At 43.2% G+C, this 26092-nt stretch overlaps 2 protein-coding genes across 6 annotated transcripts in view; one reads left to right on the top strand and one right to left on the bottom strand.

Annotated features, from left to right (window-relative positions):
- Positions 1 to 5067, bottom strand: part of LOC122543913 (zinc finger protein 774-like) — a 63744-nt gene extending 58677 nt beyond the window's left edge. The window contains exon 1 of the mRNA XM_043682819.1: positions 4982 to 5067. The gene's annotated coding sequence lies outside the window, so the exon portion shown is untranslated. The remainder of the gene's footprint in view (positions 1 to 4981) is intronic.
- Positions 1 to 24289, top strand: part of LOC122543911 (zinc finger protein 239-like) — a 125479-nt gene extending 101190 nt beyond the window's left edge. The window contains exons 1-3 of one of the 5 annotated variants that reach the window (XM_043682808.1): positions 12243 to 12469; positions 16243 to 16338; positions 20144 to 24289. In XM_043682808.1, coding sequence (XP_043538743.1) covers positions 20524 to 21600 — 1077 coding nt within the window. In that variant the 5' untranslated portion in view covers positions 12243 to 12469; positions 16243 to 16338; positions 20144 to 20523 and the 3' untranslated portion in view covers positions 21601 to 24289. Of the gene's footprint in view, positions 1 to 12242; positions 12470 to 13638; positions 14615 to 16242; positions 16397 to 20143 lie in introns of those variants that run through there. The other 4 variants (XM_043682809.1, XM_043682810.1, XM_043682811.1 and 1 more) reach the window with 4 other exon arrangements.
- The last annotated feature ends 1803 nt before the right edge of the window (positions 24290 to 26092 follow it).

Below are 26092 nucleotides of genomic sequence, written 5' to 3'. Positions count from 1 at the left end.
AAGCTGGTAGCATTCTAGATGTAAGCGCCAAATTGTAAATTTCTCTTGTAGCTGGTGTACAGAGAAGGTCCTATCCACTGTTAACTTGCCCACACTGAAACCACATTGTGTTTCTGGATGAAGTCACTCCACAAGTGACTGGAGTTTTTGAAATGCGAGCCCAGTGAAGGACCTACGGTGAGAGCTGCCCTGCTGTTGCAATTCCTCTCCAACACCATTCTTTTCTATGATGCAATAACTTTTGCATACCCACATCCTATAGATATGAAAAGACTTTTCACATAAACATACAAAACAGAAGCAGTAGTTGACTATATGGGCACCTGGGCCTGCTCTACCATTCGTTGAGATTGGCCTGATCGGTCTATGTTTCAAATCCACATTCCCATTAACCCTCGATACCATGATCCCTGCCTAACAAGAATCTATCCACTTCCAGCTTGAAAATAACCAATAACCTGGTCTCCATCGCATTCTGAGGGGAGAGTGCCAAAGTTGTGCAACCTTCAGAGACTAAAAGAAAATCTCATCTCAGTCCTGAAAAGGCAATGTTTTAATTTTAAAATCTTAGTTCTGGACTGACCCACAAGAGAAAACATCCTTTCCACGTCCATCTCATTAAGACCTTTTACACTTAAATGAAATAACATTTCACTCGTCTAAACTCCAGTGGAAACAAGCCATAAAGGCTGTCCAACCTTCTAACATAAGACAAGCTGCTCATTCCAAGGATCAATCTAGTAAAGATCCTTTGAATCACCTCGAAGACATTCAGACCCTTCCTCAAATAAGGAAACCAAAACTACACATGGTATTCAAGATGTTGTATCACAAAAGCCCTGTATAACTGTAGCATGATGAAGGAGCAGCACTCCGAAAGCTAGTACTTCCAAGTAAACCTGTTGGACTATAATCTGGTGTTGTGTGATTTTTAACGAACTATTGGTGACTCATGGTCCAGAACACCTAAAGCCCTCTGCACCTCAGAATTCTACAGTTTTCTCCATTTAAGTAATACTCTGCCTTTTAATTCTTCCTGCCAAAGTGAACAACATGGCATTTTTCCACATTGTACTCCACCTGCCAGGGTACGGGAGTTCAAAACTAGAGGGCAGTGGTTTAAGATGAGAGGGGAAATGCTTTAAAATGGACCTAAGGGGCAACTTTTTCACTCAGAGGGTAGTGTGTGTATGGAATGAGCTGCCAGAGGAGGTGGAGAAAGCTGGTACAATTACAACATTTAAAAGGCATCTGGATTGGTACATGAATAGGAAGGGTTTAGAGGGATAATGGCCACATGATGGTAAATGGGACTAGATTACTGAGGATATCTGGTCAGTATGGACGAGTTGGACTGAAGGGTCTGTTTCCATGCTGTACAACTCTATGACTCAACCTAGCTATTTCCATCCGTAATTTCCTTAGGTCTTTTACACAACACACTTTCCAACTATCTTGGTGTTGTCTGCGATATAACTACCATTCCTTCACTTTTCCCAGCTACCTCATTGATTTGTTACGGACAAGGCCAGACCCCCCCTCAAAATATTTTAAGAATGTAGCCTAGACCCTAAACTTTTCTTATTTTCAAAGGCCAATGTGAAGAGCAGATGCAATTTATTTAAACCAAAGTAAAAGGAATTTAGAATAACTTAACTCTTTTGGAAAAATTAACAGAATAATAGATACAGTAACATTACTAATTAACTGTTCCAATGTTGTAACATCCCATAAACATACCCCTTGGCAAAAAAAAAAGAAAATTCAGACACAGATTCTCTCCAATTCAGGAAGGTAAAATGTCAAGAGAAAATTCAGACAATAGCAGCCAGGAGACATTCACTGAAGTTTCCAGCAGCTTCAGATGCTAATGAAAAACTAAAACCCAAAAATCCTAATCTGAGAGAGCTGGCCACACCTATTCAGATTATTAAAAAACAACTCAAGAACACTCAAGCTGTTTGTTCAAGTGGCTCAGCTCCTCTGCCCTACAACCTCTCTTCAAAAACAACATCAGGACAAAATAATCTCTTAAAGTGACAACATCATCACAAATCTAAGTTGCAAAATGTTGAGTACCCAGCACAGACCCCTACAGAAATTTATTCATCACATGCTGCTAATTGGGAAAAAAAATCTATTTATTTATACTGTGGCTGGCTGGCAGAAGACAATCTTACATCCATGTTAATGTGTCACGTCCACAAGCTTTTACTTTCTGCTATAACCGTCAATATAGAGTGTCACCAAATACCTTCTTGAAATCTAAGTACATGGACACATACCCTTCTATCGACGGCATGGTAATTACTCCTTCAAAAACTCCAATAAATTAATCAAACATGATTTCCTTTTCATGAAGTCTGCTGAGTCTTCCTGATTTTTGCTTTCTAAGTGGTGGCACGGTGGCTAGCACTGCAGCCTCACAGCGTCAGGGAACCGGGTTCAATTCCGCCCTCAGATTAATGTCTATGTGCAGTTTGCACATTCTCTCTGTGTCTTTCTGCGTTTCCTCCGGGTGCTCCAGTTGCCTCCCACAGTCCAAAGATGTGCACATTAGGTGGATTGGCCACGCTAAATTGCCCAAAGTATGCAGGCTAGGTGGATTAACCATGCAAAATGGTGTCTGGGTGGGATACTCTTTGGTGAATTGGTGAGCCTGAATGGGTCAAATGGCCTGCTTCCACGCTGGATTTTATGACCCCAAGTGCAAAACTGTAGTTTCTTTAATGATTGCTTCTAATGGCTTCCCCATGACAGAGATCATGTTAAGTGGCCTACACGTTTCATGTTATCAGCTTCCCTCCATCTTGAATAGACAGGGTTTTTCGCGGTGTTGCCACTTTCCCAGAGAATAGGTGGTTGTGAATGTGCAGAAATAGATCAGACTTTCGTGCTTAAGCAATTCAGCTATGGTTACATCCTCTGCTTGCTGTGTAATCAAGGGCTGTTTCTAAATCAAGCGACGAGTGTTCCTTGTCAATGATGACAGGAAGCTGCTGAAAATGCCAAACAAAACTGGAAAATGTGCAATCTCAGAGGGGTACAACTCAAAGTTGCGTACAATCCACTGGGATACTTACATCTGTCGGTAAGAATTTAAGTAACTACCGATTTCAGGGAGGCAACCTTGTAGCTCCACTTGACCCCAAATGCAGCATGTGGATTTCCACTGTCACAGGCAGTTTGGATTCCTTGACATGTTCTTTGCACAGCAGCTCTCCAGACTTCACACAGTCATTTTGGCGACTTTCAGGTGAACGTTGTAGCATATCGGGTTGATGTTGTGCATCAGGTCAGTTCTGCTTTTTGCTTCAATGAAAAGTCACGTCTACCGAACAGGACACAGACCATTCTTTGTTATGGGTCCTACTTTTACCAAACATTGCTGCTACTGCTGCTGCTGCTGTGTCAAAAATGATTGAATTGAGAAACTCGCAAGTTTCATCCCTAATGATCTTGATCGATAAAGCTTTCATTTTTCTGTAAAATGTCTCACTAAGTTGTCAAGGTACATGAAACGATATAATTTCAAAATGCTGCTCTGTGCAAGCCTGTAAGAACTGTCACCAAGTATTAGTCAACACTGTCTAACTGGAAATGTTCATCAGTGGCACTTCTCAGACACTGTGTTGGAGAGTTTGCACCAAAGATCAATATAAGTTTAAAGTAAAAGTTGATAATCAAAAGGGACACTGCAGCCCCAAAGATACACTTATCAGGATTGTTAACATCAACAGAGACATTATCAAAAACTATTTCAACTATAAATCTTGAACGTGATTAACAGCTGAATTCAAACTCTGTTGACGCTTATGAATTCTCTGATGTGTCAGCAGATTGGATGACAGAGTAAATCCCTTCCCACAAGTAGAACAGGTGAATGGCCTCTCCCCAGTGTGAACTCGCTTGTGTACATTCAAATCAGATGCAGACCTGAATCTTTTTCCACACGCAATGCAGCTGAATTGCCTCTCCCCAGTGTGAACTCGCTTGTGAGACCAAAGGCCAGATGAATGTGTGAATCCTTTCCCACATATGGAGCAAATGAATGGCTTCTCCCCAGTATGAACTCGTTGGTGTGCACTGAGGGTGGATGAATGTCTGAACTGCTTTCCACACTGAGTGCAGCTGAACGGCATTTCCCCACTGTGAATTCGCTGGTGTAACATGAGGCTGGCTGACTGAGTGAATCCCTTCCCACACACAGAACAGATGAACCTTCTCTCCCCTGTATGAGTGCGCTGATGTGCAATGAGATTGGATGAAGACCTGAAACTCTTTCCACAGTGAGTGCAGTTTAATGGCTTTTCTTCAGCGTGAATTCGTTGGTGCACTACCAGGTTGGATGACTGAGCAAATCCCTTTCCACATTTGGAGCAAGTGAATGGCTTCTCCCCAGTATGAATTCGCTGGTGTGCAGTGAGAGTGTTTGAATGCTTAAACCTCTTCCCACACTGAGTGCAGCTGAATGGCCTCTCCTCAGTGTGAATTCGCTGATGTAGCAGGAGGCTACCTGACTGACTAAATCCCTTTCCACACACAGAGCAGATAAATGGCTTCTCTCTAGGATCATCTTGTGACGTGAGGCCAGTTGAAGACTTCAACTTCCTTGTACAGGATGTGTCACTGAATAATTTATTCCCAGTGTGAATTCGCTGGTGGGACCAAAGTCCTGATGACTGAGCGAATCCCTTCCCACACACAGAGCAAATGAATGACTTCTCGCCCGTGTGAATTAGTTGGTGTGCAGTGAGATTTGAAGACTGCCTGAACTTTTTTCCACAGTGAGTGCAGCTGAATGGCCTTTCCTCAGTATGAATTCGCTGGTGTGCAGTGAGGTTGCATGACTGCCTGAATTTTTTTCCACAGTAAGTGCAGCTGAATGGCTTCTCCTGAGTGTGAATTCGCTGGTGGTACATGAGGCTGGATGATTTAGTAAATCCCTTCCCACACACAGAACAGATGAATGGTCTCTCACCTGTGTGACTGCGTCGATGAATTTCCAGCAGAGATGGATAATCAAATCCTTTACCGCAGTCCTCACATTTCCATCGTTTCTCCATGCTCTGAGTGTTCTTGCGTCTCCCCAGATTGAACGATCAGTTTAAGCTTTTTTTAAGGACACAACACTGATATTTTCTCCACACTGTGAATGTTGTGATTTTTTTTCAGGCTGTGTGATTCATTAAAGCTCTCTCCATAGTCAGTGCCCTGGAACATTCAGTCAGACCACGTTAACTGGTTAAAGCTCTTTTCACAGCCTTTGCACCAGAACATTCTCATTCTGGGGTGTGTGATAGTTTCAGTGTTTTGCCAAATCATCCTCAGGTACGAAATATTTCCCCACATGCAAAGCATCAGACATTTCTCCTTTCATATTCAAAATCCAATCGTTTTCAGGTCCTGCTGAATGGGGTGACGGTGACATCTTGATGTGGTGTTCGATTACATTTTCCAGCCTGTAAATACAGGATTGAAAAAAAAAATCAGAAAAGACATATCTAACGATTCCCATTCATTATTTCCCCAAAGACCTGACATCCTCAACAAAATGGCCGCCGGTTGCCAGGGTCATTCCTTCACCAAGATGGCGGGCTAACAGTTGCCTAGGTAACCCGGGACCACTTCGGGAGATCGTGCCCCGGATCCCTGACACCCACTCACAAGATGGCGGTCAGAGAGCCCGCCCGCTGAGCAAACACGCCTAGCGATTCCTATTCGGAGCCTCAGGGGGCCTCCTCCAGGAATTGATAATGTTACCAGGCCTCAGTGCCGCGGTTTCCACCCTTACCCTTCCTCAATCTCGTCGTGACACCCGAGCGTCCGCTCCTCCTCATGCTGTCTCCATGACTGACACTGAGCATGCTCAGAGCACAGACTGCTTCTACTTTGCGCACTGGGCTACCATAGTCACTGATAGGGGGCTTTCTGCAGCGCAGGGCGGTCTGGGTAAACAAAACGCCATTAATCTGCACCCTCCCGATAATTGACAATCGCTCTCTGCAACGTGGGGCATTCTGGGTAGACCAACTGGACATGACGGATAGCTGAGATGTTTATAAACTTTGTGAAATATAGAAACACATTCGTCTGATAGGAGATCATGTTAACATGAGCAGACAGCGGTGAGAAAACTTCTGAGAAGCGCCACATTGACAATCGGTATTTAATGAAACTAAAACAAAGAAGTGAGCGGTATATTTGCTTACAATTTAATCAATCTAATTGGGGTTACACTTGAGATTTGTGCAGCACCCCGAGTTATTAATCCATTCCCTGGCGAATCTTTGATTCTTCACCACTTACTGATTCTGTATTCTCAGCTCAATCACCCAAACTTGCACTGGGGCATAAGTTCATAATATCAATAAGGAACAAAACAGCCTCTCCTGCATTAGTGAACTACAGACCCATGATGTTGTATTATTGAGTGTTTCCAATCAGGAGAGGGCATACATATGGTTCTGATCACCAAAGATCATGTCTGCAGTGGTTGCCTCATACCTCAATATGCTTTCAAACAAGAGTGTGGCAGCACCCTGCTCAGTGACAAAATTCTAGTGCTTGAGGTCCTGTTATGCTGGAGTGAGAGCTCAAGTCCATGTGACCATTGTTTTCACAGTCAGGGTGCATACCAAATGACGTAGTCCACCCCTGGCCATGATCCTGACCTTTCATGCATGCGCTGGCCCACTGAAGGCACTACTTGTTGTTTTCAGAGCACGTTCTTGGGTGTTGATAATTATTTCACCGCAATGCAGAGCACTGAAATTGCAGATAAGTTTCAAGAGTTTTTAATTTTATTTCCTACCTATACAATTCCCTCTGATTTATTGCAATGATTTTAGCATTGCTCTAGCTTTGTTCAAATATGACAGGCTATACTAATGGACCATTATCATTGAACCATTGTTTTATTATTTCTCTCCTGCTCCAACCTTAATATTTCTCAATATTGACTAAAAGCATATCCCATCGAATGCTTTTCGCCTCTACATTTCCAGTTCGAATTCATTTCATTTTAATTTGAATTAACCATATGAATAATACTTCAAACTGAAATAAAACTAAAATGAAAAATAAGTTTTCACTTAATTTATGTGGACCTGGCTAAGTCCTTCCCAAATCAATCTCCTGTCTGGTAATGGAGAGGCAGAAGAGTAAATGCGTGAATGAGAGTGTGTATGCATGCATGCAAGTAAATATGACTGTGCGCAAGGGAATGCCCAAAAGAGAGTGAACGAGAATGTATGTGAGAGGGCATGAAAGAAAGAGAGATAGAGACAGAGTGTGTCTGTGTATATATACAATCTGTACTGGTACTGAACTGAATGCCCACAAGACACATACTTACACACAGAGACATTGGGCTGTACACACATGTGGACACAACAAGCAAGCTCTGCCTTTCATCCTCCTCCTTCCACAAAAACCTAATCACACATCAAACTCGGAGAGAAGGAAAACACAGGCTGAAAGACATCTCATTTCTAATGTCCACTTTTTTAATGAACACCACACAGCTTGGAGTGTGCACCAGTGGAGCCAAATGAGAAGTCAGCATTAGTTAGATCCAACTCCTTAGCTTTCCAGCCCCATCCCATTCTCTGGGGGTTTGGAGCCCAGTTTGTCTCCCCCTACCATTACATATTAAGGGTTTTTTTTAAAGCTAACTCTACACTTTGGCCATTTCTTAATGGATATATTTATTGAATTTCATTCAAAAAAAGTATTGCTTTGAGACTTTTTTGTTGCTCAGCAAATTGCTTCATACCTTAACTTATTTTGACATTCATGCTTAATGTTGTGCCAAAGCAGATTTCACGCAAGTGATGCTGGGTTTCTTACTGCAGGGAAATGGTAAGCTATCAATAAATCTGATTGCTTTTTAGAGGGCTGACAAAATGGGTTATTTTTGCTTCAATAGAAATAGGAAGTGTTAAATTGCTCAATACATCGAACAGTATCTATGCAAAGGTCAGTGACTCTTTAATCTTAAGCTGTGCACATTGTAGATCTGAAACATTGATTCTTGGCCTGGTGGGAATTTCTAGAATTTTCTGTTTCTATTTCAGATTTCCAATACCTGTCATATTTCGCTGTTGACTATCTACACAATGCTAGGCATTTGTGAATGTGGTCAGTTTAACATAAAATAAGAATATATTTATTGCTCAAGGCAAAGTGGTCCGATGTAGAGTCTTCTTGACTTGAAACATTAGCTTGGTCTCTCTCCATGGATGCTGCCTGACCTGCTGTGATTTCCAGCATTTTTGTTTCCAGTGCAATATTTTCTGTTGGCCAAGCCTTTTGAATATTGCAGGCTGGATATACATAGAGAGAGGGCCAGGCTCAATGAAGCAAAGCTGGTTGCAAAATATGAACAACCATATTGTGCATACATGTCTGACAAAGTTGTGAAGTAAATCAACATTAAATCTGAGTTTTCATTGGGCTTTATGAATAATAGAAGACAGTAGGCAAGGTGTTTTGCTAAGTCCACATGAAATGGGTTGAAACCATTGTATCTCCAGTGTACTATGGTTTCCAATTCTGGAAACCAGAGGAAACCCACACCGACACGAGTTATTGGGGTTATTGAGGCCCAGAAGCATGTGAAGAACCAATACCCATAATTTCTTTTCCTGGGTCTGGTTACAGCACAGAGGGAGGCATTTGACTTACTGTGTCTATGTTAGCTCTCTGCAATAGCAATACACCTAGGCCCATTTTTCTAATTTGGCCCTCTACTTCTGTTCTCTTCAGATAATTGTTCAATTCTCTTTTAGAAGCCTCAAGTGAATCTGCCTCCACCATATTCTCAGGCAGTGCTGTGCAGATCTCAGTGAAGCAATTTTTTCTTCTCATATCAGCATCATTTCTTTTGTCAATTATTTTAAACTGGTCTCCTCTGGTTCTCAACACTTCCACCAGCAAGAACACTTTCTCTCTATTTTCATTGTCCCAACCTTGGGCAGCACGGTGGTTGAGTGGTTAGCACTGCTGCCTCACAGCACCAGGGACCCAGGTTTGATTCCAGCTTCGAGCAACTGTCTGTGTAGAGTTTGCACATTCTCCTCGTGTCGGTGTGGGTTTCCTCTGGGTGCTCCAGTTCACTCCCACGGTCCAAAGATGTGCAGATTAGGTGAACTGCCCATGCTAAATTGCCCATAGTGTTCAGGGATGTGGAGGTGAGGTGCATTAGTCATGGGAAATGTAGAGTAATAGGGTAGGGGAATGGGTCTAGGTAGGTTGCTCTTCAGAGGGTCAGTGTGGACTTGTTTGGCCAAACAGCCTGTTTCCACACTGTAGGGATTCTATGATCTCATGATTATGAACACCTGTACTGAATCTTCTCTTAACTTTCCTATCTTCATGGAGTAAAGTCCTGGTATCTCCAATATATCCACATAACTGAAGTTCCTTAGTAGTGGAACAATTCTTAGGAATGCCTTTGTCTCCTCTTAAAAAGTGGTGATTCAGCAAAATATTAAAATTCAGGCCAAATCAATGTTTATGCAGATTGTTCATAATTTCTTTAATTTCTCTAGTCCACATCTGTACTTTAAAAGTCGAGAGTATAGTGCTGGAAAAGCACAGAAGGTCAGGCAACATCCAAGGAGCAGGAGAATCAACATTTCGAGCATAAACCCTTCATCAGGAAGGGCATCTGCAACCCTCACTTTCTACTACCCGTACTTTAAAAGCCCAGAATCTTCCGTTAATTAACCATGTCATTAACCTGACCTTCAACAAAAGGAACTGTAACTAACACACACACACACACACACACAAAAGTATAGGGATTTTGTAACCCATCCAAGGTGGAAAATTATCAGACCAAGAAGAGTCAGTTCATCTGCCCTATATGATGGAAGATATTCACTCAGTCATTCAACCTGCTTTTGCATCAGCAAGTCACAGTGGATGATCTATTCACCGCCTCTGTTGTAAGGATCAATTCACTCCATTATTTAAAAACTATGACTATGACTCCATCGAGAAGTTCACACAACATAGAGTATGTGTTGTCTGTGTGTAGTTATTTAATGAGGAGAGGTTGTGTATGTTGGACTCAAAACACTGACCCTGCTTCCTCTCACAGATGCTGCCTGACCTGCTGAGTTTCTCCAGCAATATTTTATTTTGGGCCTGTACTTATTGGACTTCAGAAAAATAAGAAGAGATTTTATTGAAACATATAAAATTCTTAGGGGCTTTACAGGATTGATATGGAAAAGGTATTTCCCCTGTGGTTGAGTCTAGAACCAGGGGCATCATCTCAGTATAAGGGTTACCTATTTCTAACAGAAACAAGTTGGAATTTCTTTTATTTGAGGGAAAAGAATATGTGGAATTCTTTGCCACAGAGGACTGTTAAGGCTGGGTCATTAAATGTATCCAATGCTGAGATAGATAGATTTTTAATCAATAAGGGAATTGTGGATTATGGGGAAAAGACAGTATTGAGAATCATCAGATGAGTTATGATCTCATTGAAATGCAGAGCAGACTCCATTGGATGGCTATTCTACTTGTGTTTTGACATCCTGTGGTCTCAGCCTTCCCTATCTCTGTCATCTTCTCCAATCCCACAACCTTCTGAGGTACCTGTGCTTCCCTAATGTGGATTTCTGGAGTATTCCCAGTTTTAGTTACTTCACAATTGATGGTTGTGTCTTTATTCGTCAGCCAGATGCTCTGGAATGACATCCCTCCACCTTTCTACCTCAATTTCTCTATTTTAAAATACTCCTGAAAACGTGCCTTTTGATCCACCTTCTGGTCACCTGTCCTAATATCTCTTTGAGTCTCAGTGTCAAAGTTTGTCCTGCAACTTTCCAGTGAAGTGCACGGAGATGGTTCATTCTGAGAAAGGCACCATATAAAATAAAGGATTCAAAATGTTAACTGAAAACAACAAATGCTGAAGGTCACAGTGGGCCAGACAGCATCTAATAAGAAAGAGAGCAAGTCAACTTTCCAAGGCCAGATGACTCTTCAACAGAGCTCAAGTGAAGTCTGGAGGGGTCAGCTCAAGTGAGTCGGAGGGTGGGAGGTGGCAGTGGTTAGTATAACCACTGCCGGTGGAGAAAAATTGTTGATAGTTCAGGTTAAGCGATCAGTGTTCAACAAAGTGTTTGCCCTTCTCATATTCCGATCACTTAATCTGAACTATCCACGTATTTTCTCCACCAGCACTCTCACTTACCACCGGCACACCTTCCAAAGTCGTCCTTCAACTGTAGCATAAATGCTTCCATCTCCACGCTTCACTTCAGCTATGATGCAGAGTCATCTGGACTCAAAACGCTAGCTTGTTCTCTCTTCATGGCTGCTGTCTGACGCGCTGTGATCTCCAGAAGTTGTTTTTTTCAGTACAGGTTACATCTGCAGTAATTTGCTCCTTCTCGAATTCTCCAGCAAATTCTGATTTTGTTTCAGAGCTCTAGCGTGCGCAGTTCTTTGTTTTACATTTGATTTCCCTAAAACTCTTATTTGTCGCCCTCCTTTCGGGTCATTAATAGGGCTTTTTTGCCCTAAACAATGATGGACCCCCAATCTAAATCCCGGCGGCCTCTAGGTGCAGACACGGGATCAGGACTTTCTAGTTGTGTGTTTTGAGAGTGGACCCCGAGATTGCAACTCACCATCTCCATCCAGGTCCAGCACCGGCAACCGCGCGTGTTGCAATTTGACAATGGGGCCAAGTTATAGTTCAACAGGTTTAATTGGAAGCACTAGCTTTCGGAGCTTCCAATTAAACCTATTGGACTATAACCTGGTGTTGTGTGATTTTTAACTTTGTACACCCCAGTCCAACACTGGCACCTCCAAATCTCAACAATGGAGCCCGGACGATTAATGACTGAGAACTGGAAGACCAAGCATGAGCCGACTAGTCCTCCATACAAGCGGTATGAATGAGGGGGCGGGGCTTCCTCCAACCAATCAGAGTGAATGAGGGGGATGTAGGGCAGGAGGAATCAGCTGGAGGGGATGGTCCTCCAACCTCAACCAATAGGAGTGAATGAGGAGGCGGGGCTGGAGGCCCGAGCTGGCGGGCATGGTCCTCCAACCAATCGGGAGTGAACGAGGAGGCGGGGCTGGAGGACTAAGATGGAGCGGATAGTCCTCCAACTAATCGGCGTGAATGAGGAGGCGGGGCTGGAGCACTGATCCGGAAAGAATGGTCCCTCCAACCAATCGGAGTGAACGAGGGGGTGGGTATTCCGCCCACGCCGGTTACCCGGGCAACTGACCGCCATCTCGGAGTGAGGACAGGTCGGGGCGGAGGGCGCTTCGAGTTGCAAATCCGAGGAAGGTCTGACCCTCAGACGCTTACCCAAATTCTGGAAGATCCAGAAACCTTTTCATTGCTGCCGTGGAATTTTCAATTACAAGGGGGTATTGAGGCTCGGTCACTAAGTTTATTCAAGGCTGAGAGAGACAATTTTTAAATCTGGTAAGCGATTCGAGGGTGAAAGGAAAGTGGAGTTGATGGTTACGAGCTGAAAATGTGTTGCTGGAAAAGCGCAGCAGGTCAGGCAGCATCCAGGGAGCAGGAGAGTCGACTTTTCGGGCATGAGCCCCTTCTTCAGGTTATGAGAGCGACCATAATCTCTTTGGTGGAGCATACTCAAATGGGCTGAGTGGCCTCCTTCTGTTCCTGTGTCTTATCTAGTTATGCAACAACAATTTGCCATAAGTGTCAAATAATTGTTAACTATTGAATTACACAAATCAGTGACCTGGCCACTTCCACTGGGTTAAAAAAAACTCAGACATTTTTTTCTATTTCTCTCCAAACCCTTCATATACCCATCCAGATGCCTTTTAAATGTTACAATTGTACCAGCCTCCACCACTTCCTCTGGCAGCTCATTTCATACACGTACCACCCTCTGTGTGAAAAAGTTGCCCCTTAGGTCTCTTTTATATCGTTCTCCTCTCACCCTAAACCTATGCCCTGTAGTTCTGGACTCCCCCACCCCAGGGAAAAAACCTTGTCTATTTAATCCTATCTATGCCCCTCATGATTTTATAAATCTCTATAAGGTCACCCCTCAGCCCCTGATGCTCCAGGGAAAACAGTATTCAATCTCTCATTATAGCTCAAATCCTCCAACCCTGGCAACATCCTTGTGAATCTTTTCTGAACCCTTTCAAGTTTCACAACGTCTTTCCGATAGGACGAAGACCAGAATTGCATGCAATATTCCAACAGTGGCCTAACCAATGTCCTGTACAGCAGCAACATGATGTCCCAACTCCTGTACTCAGTACTCTGACCAATAAAGGAAAGCATACCAAACGCCTTGTTCACTATCCTATCTACCTGCGACTCCACTTTCAAGGAGCTATGAACCTGCAATCCAAGGTCTCTTTGTTCAGTAAAACTCCCTAGGACCTTACCATCAAATGTATAAGTCCTGCTAAGATTTGCTTTCCCAAAATGCAGCACCTCGCATTTATCTGAATTAAACTCCATCTGCTACTTCTCAGCCCATTGGCCCATCTGGTCCAGATCCTGTTGTAATCTGAGGTAACCTTCTTTGCAATCCACTACACCTCCAATTTTGGTGTCATCTGCAAACTTACTAACTATACCTCTTATGCTCACATCCAAATCATTTATATAAGTGATGAAAAGTAGTGAACCCAGCACTCCACTGGTCACTTCTGTGCGAAATACAAAGGTGGAGATTCCTTACGTTCAGTGCACATTTTGCATGAATCTTCCTTAAAGTACAAGAATGATCTCACTCACTGTCACTTTGCCATTTTCATAACAATTAATCTGTGTCCTAAGTCCATATACTTGTCTGTGGCCCATATCTTTTAATCCCTCCGCTTTACAAAGATTTATCTGTCTCAGTGTTAAAAATTAACAACTGATCCAGCATCCATTTGTGGAGGAGTTCCAAAGATCTGCCACCTCTGTGTATAGAAATGCTTCCTAAGAGCTCTCTTGAACGGTCAGGCCCCAATTCTCATTCCTCTAGTTCTAGAATCACCAACCAGGGGGAGTAGTTTACCCTGCCTTTTCCTGTCAAATGCCTTCTAAATTCTAAAGAAAACAGGCCATGTTTGTATAACCTCTCCTCATAATCCCTGAAGTCCAGATACCATTCTTGTGAACATATGCTGTATTTCCTACAAGTCCAATATATCCTACTTAAAGTGTAATGTCCCATTCTGCTCACAGTATTTGAAGTTGGATCTAACCAGATTTTTGCATAATTGCAGCATAAAGTTTGCATTTTTGTACTCCAGTCCTCCAGACCAGCATTCCATTGGCTTTCTTGATCATTCTCTGCTTCTGCTTCTGCAGATGGCAAATGTTGAATGTAACTGGGACCTTGTGGGGAAGACAGTCAATCTGGCAGGGAGAGGCAAGAATTTGAACAAGGGTTTGGACTGTGCTTGCTGGGAGAATGTTTCTGACTGTGATGGCACAAAGATTTGAAAGCTTCCTGCCTCAGCTTTCATCATTAGCTCGTGAAAGTTCAGTGAATAGAAATTGATATAAGTATCACCAACATCTTCAGTGAGCTGAAAAGGTGATCCTGGTCAATGTCTGGAACCATACATCTTAAAAACTACTTAAGTAATTGACTAATTTTGTTATTTTCTTTTATTTGTCCTTTAACTGTGTTTGTTTGCCTGTCTGTGTTTTGTGTGAATGGGGATGAAAACAAAGGCTATTGGGTTTAAAATCATAGGTTTAAATCTAAAATGTTTTGTTTAAGCTATAGACCTGGTGATTAGAATTGATTATTTGCAGATTCTGAGGTTGGTTTTTTTGAAAATCTGGTTACAAACTTTTGGGGTGAATTTGGAGGGACTTTGAAAGCTTTTGTTTTACTGTTTTGCAAATACAGAGGTAGAAGGGCTGATTTGGTTTGATTGTCTGTTTCTGTGTCATAATGTTGTCATTTAACTCAAGAGGGTTGGAATGTAAAAGCAGCTATGTGCTACTGAGACTTTGTAAAGCTGTTGCTAGGCCCCATTTAGAATACGGTGTCTAATTCTGGGCCCCACACCTCAGGAAAGACATACTGGCACTGGAGCATGTCCAGTGGAGATTCACACAGATGATCCCCGGAATAGTAGGCCTAACATACGATGAATGGCTGAGGATCCTGGGATTGTATTCATTAGAGTTTAGAAGGTTGAGGGGAGATCTAATAGAAACATACAAGATAATGCATGGTTTAGAAAGGGAGAAGGCTGGGAATTTGATTCCGTTAGGCGGGGATACTAGGATCCGTGGGCACAGCCTTAGAATTAGAGGGGGTCAATTTCGAACGGAGATGAGGAGATATTTCTTCAGCCAGCGAGTGGTGGGCCTGTGGAATTCATTGCCGTGGAGGCAGGGATGTTAAACGTCTTCAAGGCAGAGATTGATAAATTCTTGATCTCACAACGAATTAAGAGCTATGGGGAGAGTGCAGGTAAGTGGTGTTGAAATACCCATCAGCCATGATTGAATGGCTGGGTAGACTCGATGGGCTGAAATGGCTTTCCTTCCACTCCTATGTCTTATAGGAATCAGTATGTAGGTACAGCAAGTGAAGTAATTATGAAAGCTAATAGAATGCCATTGTTTCTTGAGGGGGACTTGACAGAAAAGTAATAAGATAAAAGTCAGAAATACGATATGCCTTATTGGTCTCCTTATTTAAAATTAAAGATGAAAAGTCATTGGACACGAGGTTTCTTCTTGTGGGAGAATCTAAAACAGGGTCTGTTTTAAAATTACGGGAAATTTGAGAGAGAGAGATAAGGAGGAATATTTTCTTCTGGAGTGTTGAGAGTTTTAGGAATTCACTGAAGACCATCAAATGGAGAAGCAGAAGTCAGCCATTCTGCCGTTTAATAAAATCATGACTGAACTGATCATCCTCAACTCCACTTTCTTGTCTTTTACCGCTGGTACATAATACTCAATGTGTTCCTATCAGAGACTGTTTCAATGTTCTGCTAATGAGCGTGGATTCATTCATTCCAATACCTGTGAGTTTATAAAATGAGTCTTAAAGTTTTGTTTTACTAACTCTCGACTTTGCACCAATTTCCTTCATTCTGGCGGTTAATGGAAAGTCCATGCAGACAGTTTTTTTTTTAGTATGCCTTGTTTCATATCTTTATCATTACACATTTCCTACAGAGAGTGTGCTACAATTTACTTTGATTGTACATGCATGACCCAGCATTCCCCTCTCCACAATGCAGAGATCAGTGCGCAGTCGCAGTTCCGAAGCCTCTGCGGAATACGCTGCAGCGAATAATGGCGCCGATGCGGCGGTTTTCTTCACAGATCCACACGGGGTAAGAATGAGCGGTGGGGGATAGAGGAAACGATGGATTCAGCGAGTGAACCGAGAGGGTTCGTAACGATATTCTGCCAGCGGCGAACGCGGAAAATGAATGTATCGGCCCCTCGTTTGCACAAATCGCGGTCGCGGCTCCTTGCCATTAGGCCCCGGCGAGTGGCCGCCATGTTTATCGGGGGCAGCGAGCGACAGTGCACATGCGCGGCCGCCACTTTGGTTGGGGGCGAGCATGTAGGTGTTGCCACCATTTTATTGGGTCAGTTTGCCAAAGGGCAGGGAGCAAGTTCCTGACAGTGGTTTAAGATGGAGACTACCTGTCCATCAAGCTGTAATATTACCTTTTGAGTTCCAGCATCCCAATGAGAAACAAAAGGCCAATCCTGCATTCCAGATCCCACTTCCTTGTGCCCTGTCTCATGTCTCCAAGGCACAAAAACAGAAGCTGTTGGAAAAGAAGTGTTATACCCGAAACGCCAACTTCTCCATCTCCTGATGTTGCCTGGCTTGCTGTGTGCTTCCAGCCTCTTGCTCTTTTACTTTGGATTCCAGCATCTGCAGTTTTATTTATCTCTAATGAAGCAAGTCCAGCAGCACCAAGAGAGAGAAATCAGGGGTTTCGGGGTCCAGTGACTCTTCCTCAGAACTGATGTTAGCTCGGAAAATGGCGGTATATATGCAGAAGATTGGATGGGGAGGGAGGTAAGGAGTAAGCAAAAGGTGGAGGTAGAGCCCAAAGAGAGAGAAGAACAATTGGAGTGGATAACAGTCTGATTAGGAGGGTGAACAGCTGTTAATGGAGATCGTGTTGGTGACTAATGGACAGGCTGTATGTAATAGCAGACAGTGTGATAACAAGGCCTGCTGTGTAGGGGTCAGGGTCAGGACATGGGAGAGCTCTAGTCCTAAATTTATTGAACTCTATATTGAGTCCAGAAGGCTGCAGACTCCCAGGTGGAAAATGATGTGCTGTTCATCCAGCTTGCCCTGAACTTCGCTGGAGCAATGAAGCAATCTTGAGACAGAAATGTTGGCCAGCGAACAGGGTGGTGTGTTGAAGTGGCAGGCAACTGGAAGCTCAGGGTCTTTTTTTGTGGGCAGAGCATAGGTCTTTTGTGAAGCGGTCACCCAGTCTACACTTCATTTACCCAATGTAAAAGAGACCACATTGTGAGCAGTGAATGCAGTAGATTAGATTGTGTAAAGTGTAGGTAAAGCACTGTTTCACCTGTCAGGTGTATTTGGGCCCTTGGATACTGAGGAGGGAGGAGGTAAACATAGAGGCGTTACATCTTCTGCAGTTGCAGGGGAAAGTGCCATGGGGCTGTGGGGGTGTTTTAAAAAATTCTCAAGGTCAGGTTCGTAGGAGAGTAGTCTGACACAGAACAAACGACCAAGAGGCGAGTCTGCTAGAATATGAGCATTTTATTCCCCGCAGCGTCGCCACAACCAGGTCTCATACTTACAACGGGTCTGGCTTATACTCACTCTACATGTTACCGGAACTGGGAGCCGTCAGTTCTCGTAGAGCGGTTGCCAACAACCCACGCTCGGCGGTTAAACGTAACCCCGGAGCAGACTCACCGAACTGGAGACTTTTCCAGCTGATATACTCTTTTCCAGATATAAACATTCATGTGAACAGCAGAGCAAGGCTAAAAAACACATTCCATTCTGGTTACATACAGATAAGAAGATTCACACGGGGAGGTGTGTAATAAGATTCACACGGGACTAAGCAACACCTCCATTCCGGTTAGATTCACACATGTATTGGGACATAATTTTTAACCGTTTCACCACATTCCACTGCTTGGCCCAATACATGTGTTACATTATGATTCACACATGTATTGGGACATAATTTTACACCACAGGGGGTTGTTGGGAAAAAAGGAGGAATGAACCAGAATGTTCCAGATGGAACGGTCCCTGCAGAAGCCTGACGAGAGGGGAGAGGAATATGCGTCTGGTGGTAGCATCTTGCTGGAGGTGGCAGAAATGGCAGCTAATGTTCCTCTATATGTGTGTGATGGTGAGATGGTACATGAGGATAAGAAGAACAATCGCTGTTGCAGGAGAGAAGAGAGGGGGTGAGGGTGGAAGTGCAGGAGATGAATTGGACTCTACTGAGGGCGCTGCCAACAACAGTGCTGGGGAATCCTCAGTTGAGGAAGATGGTGGTCATTTCAGAAGCTCCCTTGTCGAAGTTGGCACCAACAGAAGAGATTAGAGGAATTAGAAGAATGCAGTCGTGTCTTTACAGGAAGTAGAGTGTGAAGATATTTAGTCACAGTAATGGTGCGAGTCAGTGGATTTATAATGGATATTGGTGGCCAGCTTTTCTCCAGAAATTGAGAGATGTTGAGGAAGGAAGGAGTCTGAGATGGACCAGGTGAAGGTGAGAGCAGGGTGGAAATTGGAAGCAGAACTCTTAGACTTTTCCAATTCCGGACGAGAGAGGGAAGCAACACCGATGATATCATTGACATACAGAGGAACCTCAATTATCCAGCTTCCAATGATCTGAATTTTGGATTATCTGAACAAGATCGCAAGGTCCTGATGCGTGGCTAAACTATGTTATTCAGCATTAACCGATTAACCGAACGAAATACTCTCCACCCGTGGCCTTCGGATAATCGAGTTTCCTCTGTACTGGTGAAAGAGCTGTGGGTGGGGTAGGAATAGGATGGAACAAGGAATATTCTACGTACCCCGCAAAGAGACAGGTATAACTGGAGCCCATGCAAGTACCCATGGCTATCACTCTGACCTGACGAAAATGAGAGGAGTTAAAGGAAAAATTGTTCGTGGTGTGGACAAACTTGGCTAGGTGGAGGATGCTGGTGGTGAGTGGGGACGGTTCAGGCCTTTGTTCCAGGAAGAAGCGGAGAGTCCTAAGACCATTCTGCTGGGGGATGGACATGTAAAGGGATTGCATGTTAATGATAAAGAGGAGATGGCTAGAGCCCACAAACTGGAAACTGGTGTAAAGTGTCAGAGGAGTAGGTGGGCAGGGACTGGACCGAGGAGAAAAGACCAACTCAAGGTAGGAAGAATTCTGTGGGGCAGGAGCAGGCAGAAACAATGGGTCTGCCCAGACACACCTGTTTATGGATTTTAGGAAGGAGGTGGAAGCGAGCTGTGTGGGGTTGGGGGACTATCAGTTTGGAGGCAGTGGAGGCGGGAGATCACTGGATGAAATGAGGTTGGTGACCATAGTTGACTATGGCCTGATGTTCAATGGTGAGGTCATGGTTCAGAGGCAGATTGCAATTTTTGAGAAGATTTGTGGCTACAGGAGCAATCATTCCAACATCCACAAAGGGAGCTGCATTAGGATATTACTTAAACGTAGTGGGAAGGTGATGGCCTCGTTGTATTATTGCTTGACTATTAATCCTGAAACCCAAAATAATGTTCTGAGGACTTGGGTTTGAATCCCACGACTGCAGATGGTAGAATTTTAATTCAATTTAAAAAAAATCTGGAATTAAGAGTCGACCACAAATCCATTGTCAATTTTCGGAAAAACCCATCTGGTTCACTGATGTCCTTTAGGGAAGGAAATCTGCCTTCCTCACCTGGTCTGGCCTACATGTAACTCCAGAGCCTCAGCAATGTGGTTGACTCTGAACTGTCCTCTCAAATGGTCTAGCAAGCCACTCGAGGAACTGAATTGCCTTCTCCTGCTCCTAGTTCTTTCTCCTCATGTGAACGAACAGATTCTGTCAATTTCTAAGCCTGCCTTTGTGAGGACGCTGTCACTTCATCTTCTGTATTTTGAATCACTTTCACAGGGTATTGGAAGTGGAGGATGTTCAGTCAGGAAACCCAAACCAAACATCACCGTGGAATCTGACACTTTCTCAAATGATCACAATCTGAATATCATTGGATTTTGAACATGGAAGGAAAAAACACCAATCACAGTGGGGGAATCTAAACATGTGTTTTGTGTTCAGCTAGTCATCTGGAATGTCAAGACACAAATTTATTTGAGAAGTGATGGAAAACTGGGAACTGTGAGAAGGAATTCAATTACTTATCTGAGCTGGAATCGCACAGGTACAGTCACTCTGGAGAGAAATTATTTGCCAGCTCCAAGCGTGAGAAGCAGTTCACTCAGTCATCCTCTCTGCTGGATCACCAGTGAGTTCAGTGAAGACAGATCTTTTAAATGTCCAGATTTTGGGAGTTCCTACAAAAGTCTGGGGAACTTATGTCTCGTCAATCTGTTCACAATGACGAGAGACCGTTCAGGTCCTCTAACTATGGGACTCAGTTCAGGGAGTCATCTGAACTCATTATTCACAGACAAACTCGCACTGGAGAGAAACCATTTACCTGCTCAGAGTGTGGGAAGGGATTCACTCAGTCGTCCACCCTGCTGAGACATCAACAGCTTCACACTGGGGAGAGACCGTTCACCTGCTCGGAGTGTGGAAAGGGATACACTCAGCCATCAGAACTAACTCTACACCAGCGAATTCATACTGGTGAGAGACCATTCACATGCTCCATGTGTGGGAAGGGATTCACTCAGTCATCTACCCTGTTGAGACACCAGCGAGTTCACACTGGGGAACGACCATTCACCTGCTCTGAATGTGGGAGGGGATTCACTCAGTCATCTGACCTACTGATACACCAGCGAGTTCACACAAAGGAGAAACCGTTCAACTGCTTGGAGTGTGGGAAGGGATTCACTCATTCATCCACCTTGCTGATACACCAGCGAGTTCACACTGGGGAGAAACCATTCACTTGCTCAGATTGTGGGAAGGCATTCACGCGGTCATCCTACCTGCTGACACACCAGCGCATTCACACCGGTGAGAGGCCGTTCACCTGCTCCAAGTGCGAGAAGAGGTTCACTCGGTTATCTAACTTGCTGACACACCAGCGAGTTCACACTGGGGAACGACCGTACATCTGCCCAGAGTGTGGGAAAGGATTCACTGATGCATCCAACTTGCTGAGTCACCAGCGAGTCCACACTGGCAACAGACCTTTTAAATGCACAGACTGTGGGAAGTGCTTTCAATGTTCTAGGGACTTGACACGCCATCAACGTGTTCACACTGATGAGAAGCCATTCAGATGTTCTCACTGTGGAGCTGGGTTCCGGCGATCATCTAACCTCACTGTACACCAGCGAATTCACACAGGGGAGAGGCCATTCACCTGCTCCCAGTGTGGAAAGGCATTTACTCATTCAACTGCCCTGCTGAGACACCAGCGGGTTCATGAATAACTGCAGTATTTAGAATTTGCAATTAATTATGTCCAGACTGAACTATGTTCATTGGAGTCCATTTGTATTGATGTTAACAAATTCCAGCCTAGTTATAAGGATTAATATCCTAGATAAAAGTCAAACACATTTGGTTTTGTGTTAAACCCACAGTGTGTCAAATCTTTGTAATATCTCTTTAGTTCCTTTTGAAGGGCACTCCCTCTCCCTGTCACCTCCATCCTCACCTCCACCAACAATTGTGAGGAACTCACAGGGCCGAAATTGTCTCGCAACTCAAATCTTTCTCCATCCAGTCTTCGGACATACCAGCCAGTTCACTCTGGATGGAAGGGGTTTGGAAACCTGTATTGTCTCATGTTGCAGGTATGTACCCATTTGTCTGCTCCTACCGTGGGAAGAAGTTCAGCGATTGTCCAACCTACATCAGCACCAAGTTCACACTGGGGAGAGATTTGACTTTTGTTTTGATTTGAATTGATTTGATTTATTGTCACGTACCTAAGTACAGTGAAAAGTCTTGTTTTGCAAGCAGTACATAACATCATAACGTTCAAGGACATACAGATCAGCGGGTGTTTAGCCTGCTTCATGTGTGGGAGGAGGATTCATTCATTCGACTAACCTGTTGGCTCATCGGTTAGTTAACACTGAAAAAATCTTTTAAACATCAGGATTGCAGGATGGGTTTAAAAATTCTCCATGGAGCTGATTTGTAATTAATGCATTCACAGTGACAGGAGACTGTTCAGCTACTCCCACTAAAGGACTGAACTTGGGGATTGTGTGATATCAGTATCCAGCAACATGTTCACATTGAGGGGAGGACTTCCACCTGTTCTGTACACTCAGTCATCCCACCCTCCAAACACTTGACCACACTTCTTTTTTAAAAAAATAGTTAATGTTCTATAAGCAGAGTTGTAAAAGTAAAATGGACCTGCTGACACAGTAACATAACAACACGCTGTTCATATACTCCATGTGTGGGAAGAGATTTACTCAGTCATCTTCAATCCTAACACAATACTTCAGTGATTGCAGGGGTTGTACTCTGCTGTTATTAGTGCTGTTCATTCTTACCTTTTGAGTTGACTTCTATTGATAATCCCAGTAACTATGCTGGAGTTCAGTGTCTGGATAAATGTCAAATCATTATCAACAAAAGTGAACACATTTGGTGTGAACACATTTCTGGAATTCTGTCTTCTGCAGCTATTGTTTAAGGCTAATATGGTGGTAGGATTGTACAGCAGGAACACAACTTAAGCCTGGACGTGGTCCCTCAGCACTATGCTGAGAGGGACAAATGTCATTTTAGTCTTTGCTGTCAGCAAAAACAGATGAGAAAGTCCCATCTTGATTAATCCTGAGGTGTTTAAGAAAAATGTTCCAGCTGCTCTTTTCTTAGAAGCACCTTGACAGCTGTATTTAAAGTCAAGAAGAACAATGTGAACGGGGGAAACAGGCTGTCAAGTCAGGGATTTATGTAGAACACAGAACGTTACAGCGCAGTACAGGCCCTTCAGCCCTTGATGTTGTGCCATCCTGTGAAACTAATCTGATGCCCATCTAACCTACACTGTTCCATTATTATCCATATGTATGTCCAATGCCCATTTAAATGTCCTTAACGTCAGCAAGTCTACTACTGTTGCAGGCAGGCTGATCCACACCCCTACTACGCTTAAGTAAATAAACTACCCCTGATCTGTTGCTGACTGAAAGTTAAATACCTAGTGTTCCCAGTTTGAAAATAACTGTGGTGCTAGTGTGCTGTTATTATGTAACAAAATTTGCAAAATAAAACTGTTCTCTTTCAAAACTGAACATAGACCATTGTTGGATGCAAAGGGTCATCTAACTTCTTGCAACTGCAATGTTTGTAAAGTTCCAGAAAGGTTGCAAGTGGATTACAAAGAGGCCTTCACCGGCATGAAGAACTTTGAAATTCAGTGAGCATTTCCATGTGGGTAAATTTTAAAACTCATTGTCATGATGGTTTCCTTCAAAACAAAAGGCATTAATTTGTAAGGACTTCTAAGATGTGAAAGTCCTTGGCTTCTTTGAACACTGGACAGTCAAAAAGAATTCAAAACAATAATGGCATTACCACATGCTTAATTTGGGAACATGATCTAGGTTGCCTCCCAAAGGTATTGAAAAGACAGGAAAAGCTGCCTGTACTGAGGCGAGGTGATCTAATCACTGGGCAATTAAACCAAAGACTCAGTTAGTGACGTGGGACCAGAATTCAAAGCCAGCAAAGCCCACCTCCCATGAATGAATAAAAGAAAGTCCTTGAAAATCATGAGGTGGGAGGTCTTGAAACTTCTTCAGAGAAACAGCTTGGATCAGGGCCAGAGAGAAAACGATCAAACCCAGTGATTGGACTTATTGTAATTAACCGGACAGCCATGGCCCCACATGCAGTGCCAACTGTTAAGCTTACCTGTGAAAACAACTTCATGCAATCTGATGTTGGAAGCCATCATAGCTGCTGACGCAATCTTGAAGTTTTCAGACGTTCACTTCAGAAACACTACACTTAATTCAAAATACTAGACCTGAATCAAGCAACTGATTCACTTCAATTCATATTTGTGCATATGTATACGTGGATTGTATAGTTTGCTCATTACTTACCTTCAGAGCAAGTGTGTGAAATAAATTATTTTTAAGCACAAAAGGCTTTGCTGCTGGGTTATATTAAGTTGATGCGCACAATGGGAGGAAATGTACACATCTATGTACAAATATATTGTTCATGTGTGACTTTGACATAACAGCTTAAAACAGTAACTTCATATTGAATCCACCATTTTAAGGCAGATGTTAACTCACAACTTTCTTGAAGTTGCCATTAATATAGAAGGAGAGGCTTGTTAACAGCTGTTTGGTGCAAATAAACATTTGGTCGGCCACATTGTGAACTCCAAATAGCCTGGGCCAATGAAATCCATGTTCTGTACGATAGGATCTTGAAAGCGTTTAGTTTTACCATCGCCAAAGTTGCACCTCCTCCACCCCCAATCTCAAAAATCAACAGATGTGAAGTATTTACAAAGGTAAAAAAGATGTCCCACTGGCTGTACACTACTGTGAGCTGTGCTCCCATCAAATGTACATCTTCCAGTCTATAGTTAAGGTTTACCTACCTGAAATAGATCAATTTATTCCTAAGCTCTGCTTCCTGTTAGCCAGTCAAACATTTAGTCGCAGGAATATGTTTATTATTATGCCATATCTTCTGGTCCAGTAACTTTAATGCAGCACTTTGTATCAAATTCTTTTTGAAAATGCATTGCATTTATTTTAGATACAAATTTGCATTGCCATTAGCCTCCAGGGCTAAAAGCTAGAAAATAGGATTAGTATAGTTTAAAGAGCTGCAGATGCTGGAATTCTGAAACAAAAAACAAACTGCTGAAGAAACTCAGCAAGTCAGGCAATGTCTGTAGAGAGAAAGCCGAGCTAATGTTTCTAGTCCAGTGACCCTTCCATTCTTAAGGGTCACTAAAACTGTTAACTCTGCCTTGTCTCACAGATGCTATCAGATCTGCTGAGTTTCTCCAGCAATTAGTTTTTGTTCCTTAGTAATAAATTCTGGTGATTTCCCAAAGACAGTCACTAGGCCAAGTGTCCTATTGTTTCCTGCTTTCTGCTGCCCTCTTCTTGAATAAAGGCATTATAATGGCTATTTTCCAAACTGGAACATTGGACAATGATAACCAAGACATCCACTATCTGCTGCAACTTCCTTTAAGATGTTAGGCTGTAGGCCATCTACTGCTGGGGATTTGTCTACCTTTTGGTCTAATAGTCTCCTAGTGCCTTTTTCCTGATGACTGACTGTTTTAGATTGCTCCCACACATTAATTTCATGATTTTCAATTCTCAAAGTAAAGAGTCAGAAAATACTTGTTCAAAACCTCTGCTATTTTCTTGTTCTCCATGAACAAACTTCCCATTCTCGTTTTACAGAGGACCAACACGAGCATTATTTACTCTTTACCTCTTGCAGAGTTTTAATTTGATACTACCCTTAATTAAGTTACAGAGACTTTGTTGTGGTTCTGTTCGCCGAGCTGGGAATTTGTCTTGCAAACGTTTCGTCCCCTGTCTAGGTGACATCCTCAGTGCTTAGGAGCCTCCTGTGAAGCGCTTCTGTGATGTTTCCTCCGGCATTTATAGTGGCCTGTCTCTGCCGCTTCTGGTTGTCAGTTCCAGCTGTCCGCTGTAGTGGCCGGCATATTGGGTCCAGGTCGATGTGTTTGTTGATAGAGTCTGTGAATGAGTGCCATGCCTCTAGGAATTCCCTGGCTGTTCTCTGTTTGGCTTGCCCTATAATGGTAGTGTTGTCCCAGTCATGTTGCTTGTCATCTGCGTGTGTGGCTACTAAGGATAGCTGGTCGTGTCATTTCGTGGCTAGTTGGTGTTCATGGATACGGATCGTTAGCTGTCTTCCTGTTTGTCCTATGTAGTGTTTTGT

Source organism: Chiloscyllium plagiosum, chromosome 45 (genome assembly GCF_004010195.1).
Source record: "Chiloscyllium plagiosum isolate BGI_BamShark_2017 chromosome 45, ASM401019v2, whole genome shotgun sequence".
Taxonomy (NCBI): domain Eukaryota; kingdom Metazoa; phylum Chordata; class Chondrichthyes; order Orectolobiformes; family Hemiscylliidae; genus Chiloscyllium; species Chiloscyllium plagiosum.
Note: the sequence above shows the minus strand (reverse complement) of the source record. Positions and strands in the feature narration are given on the sequence as shown.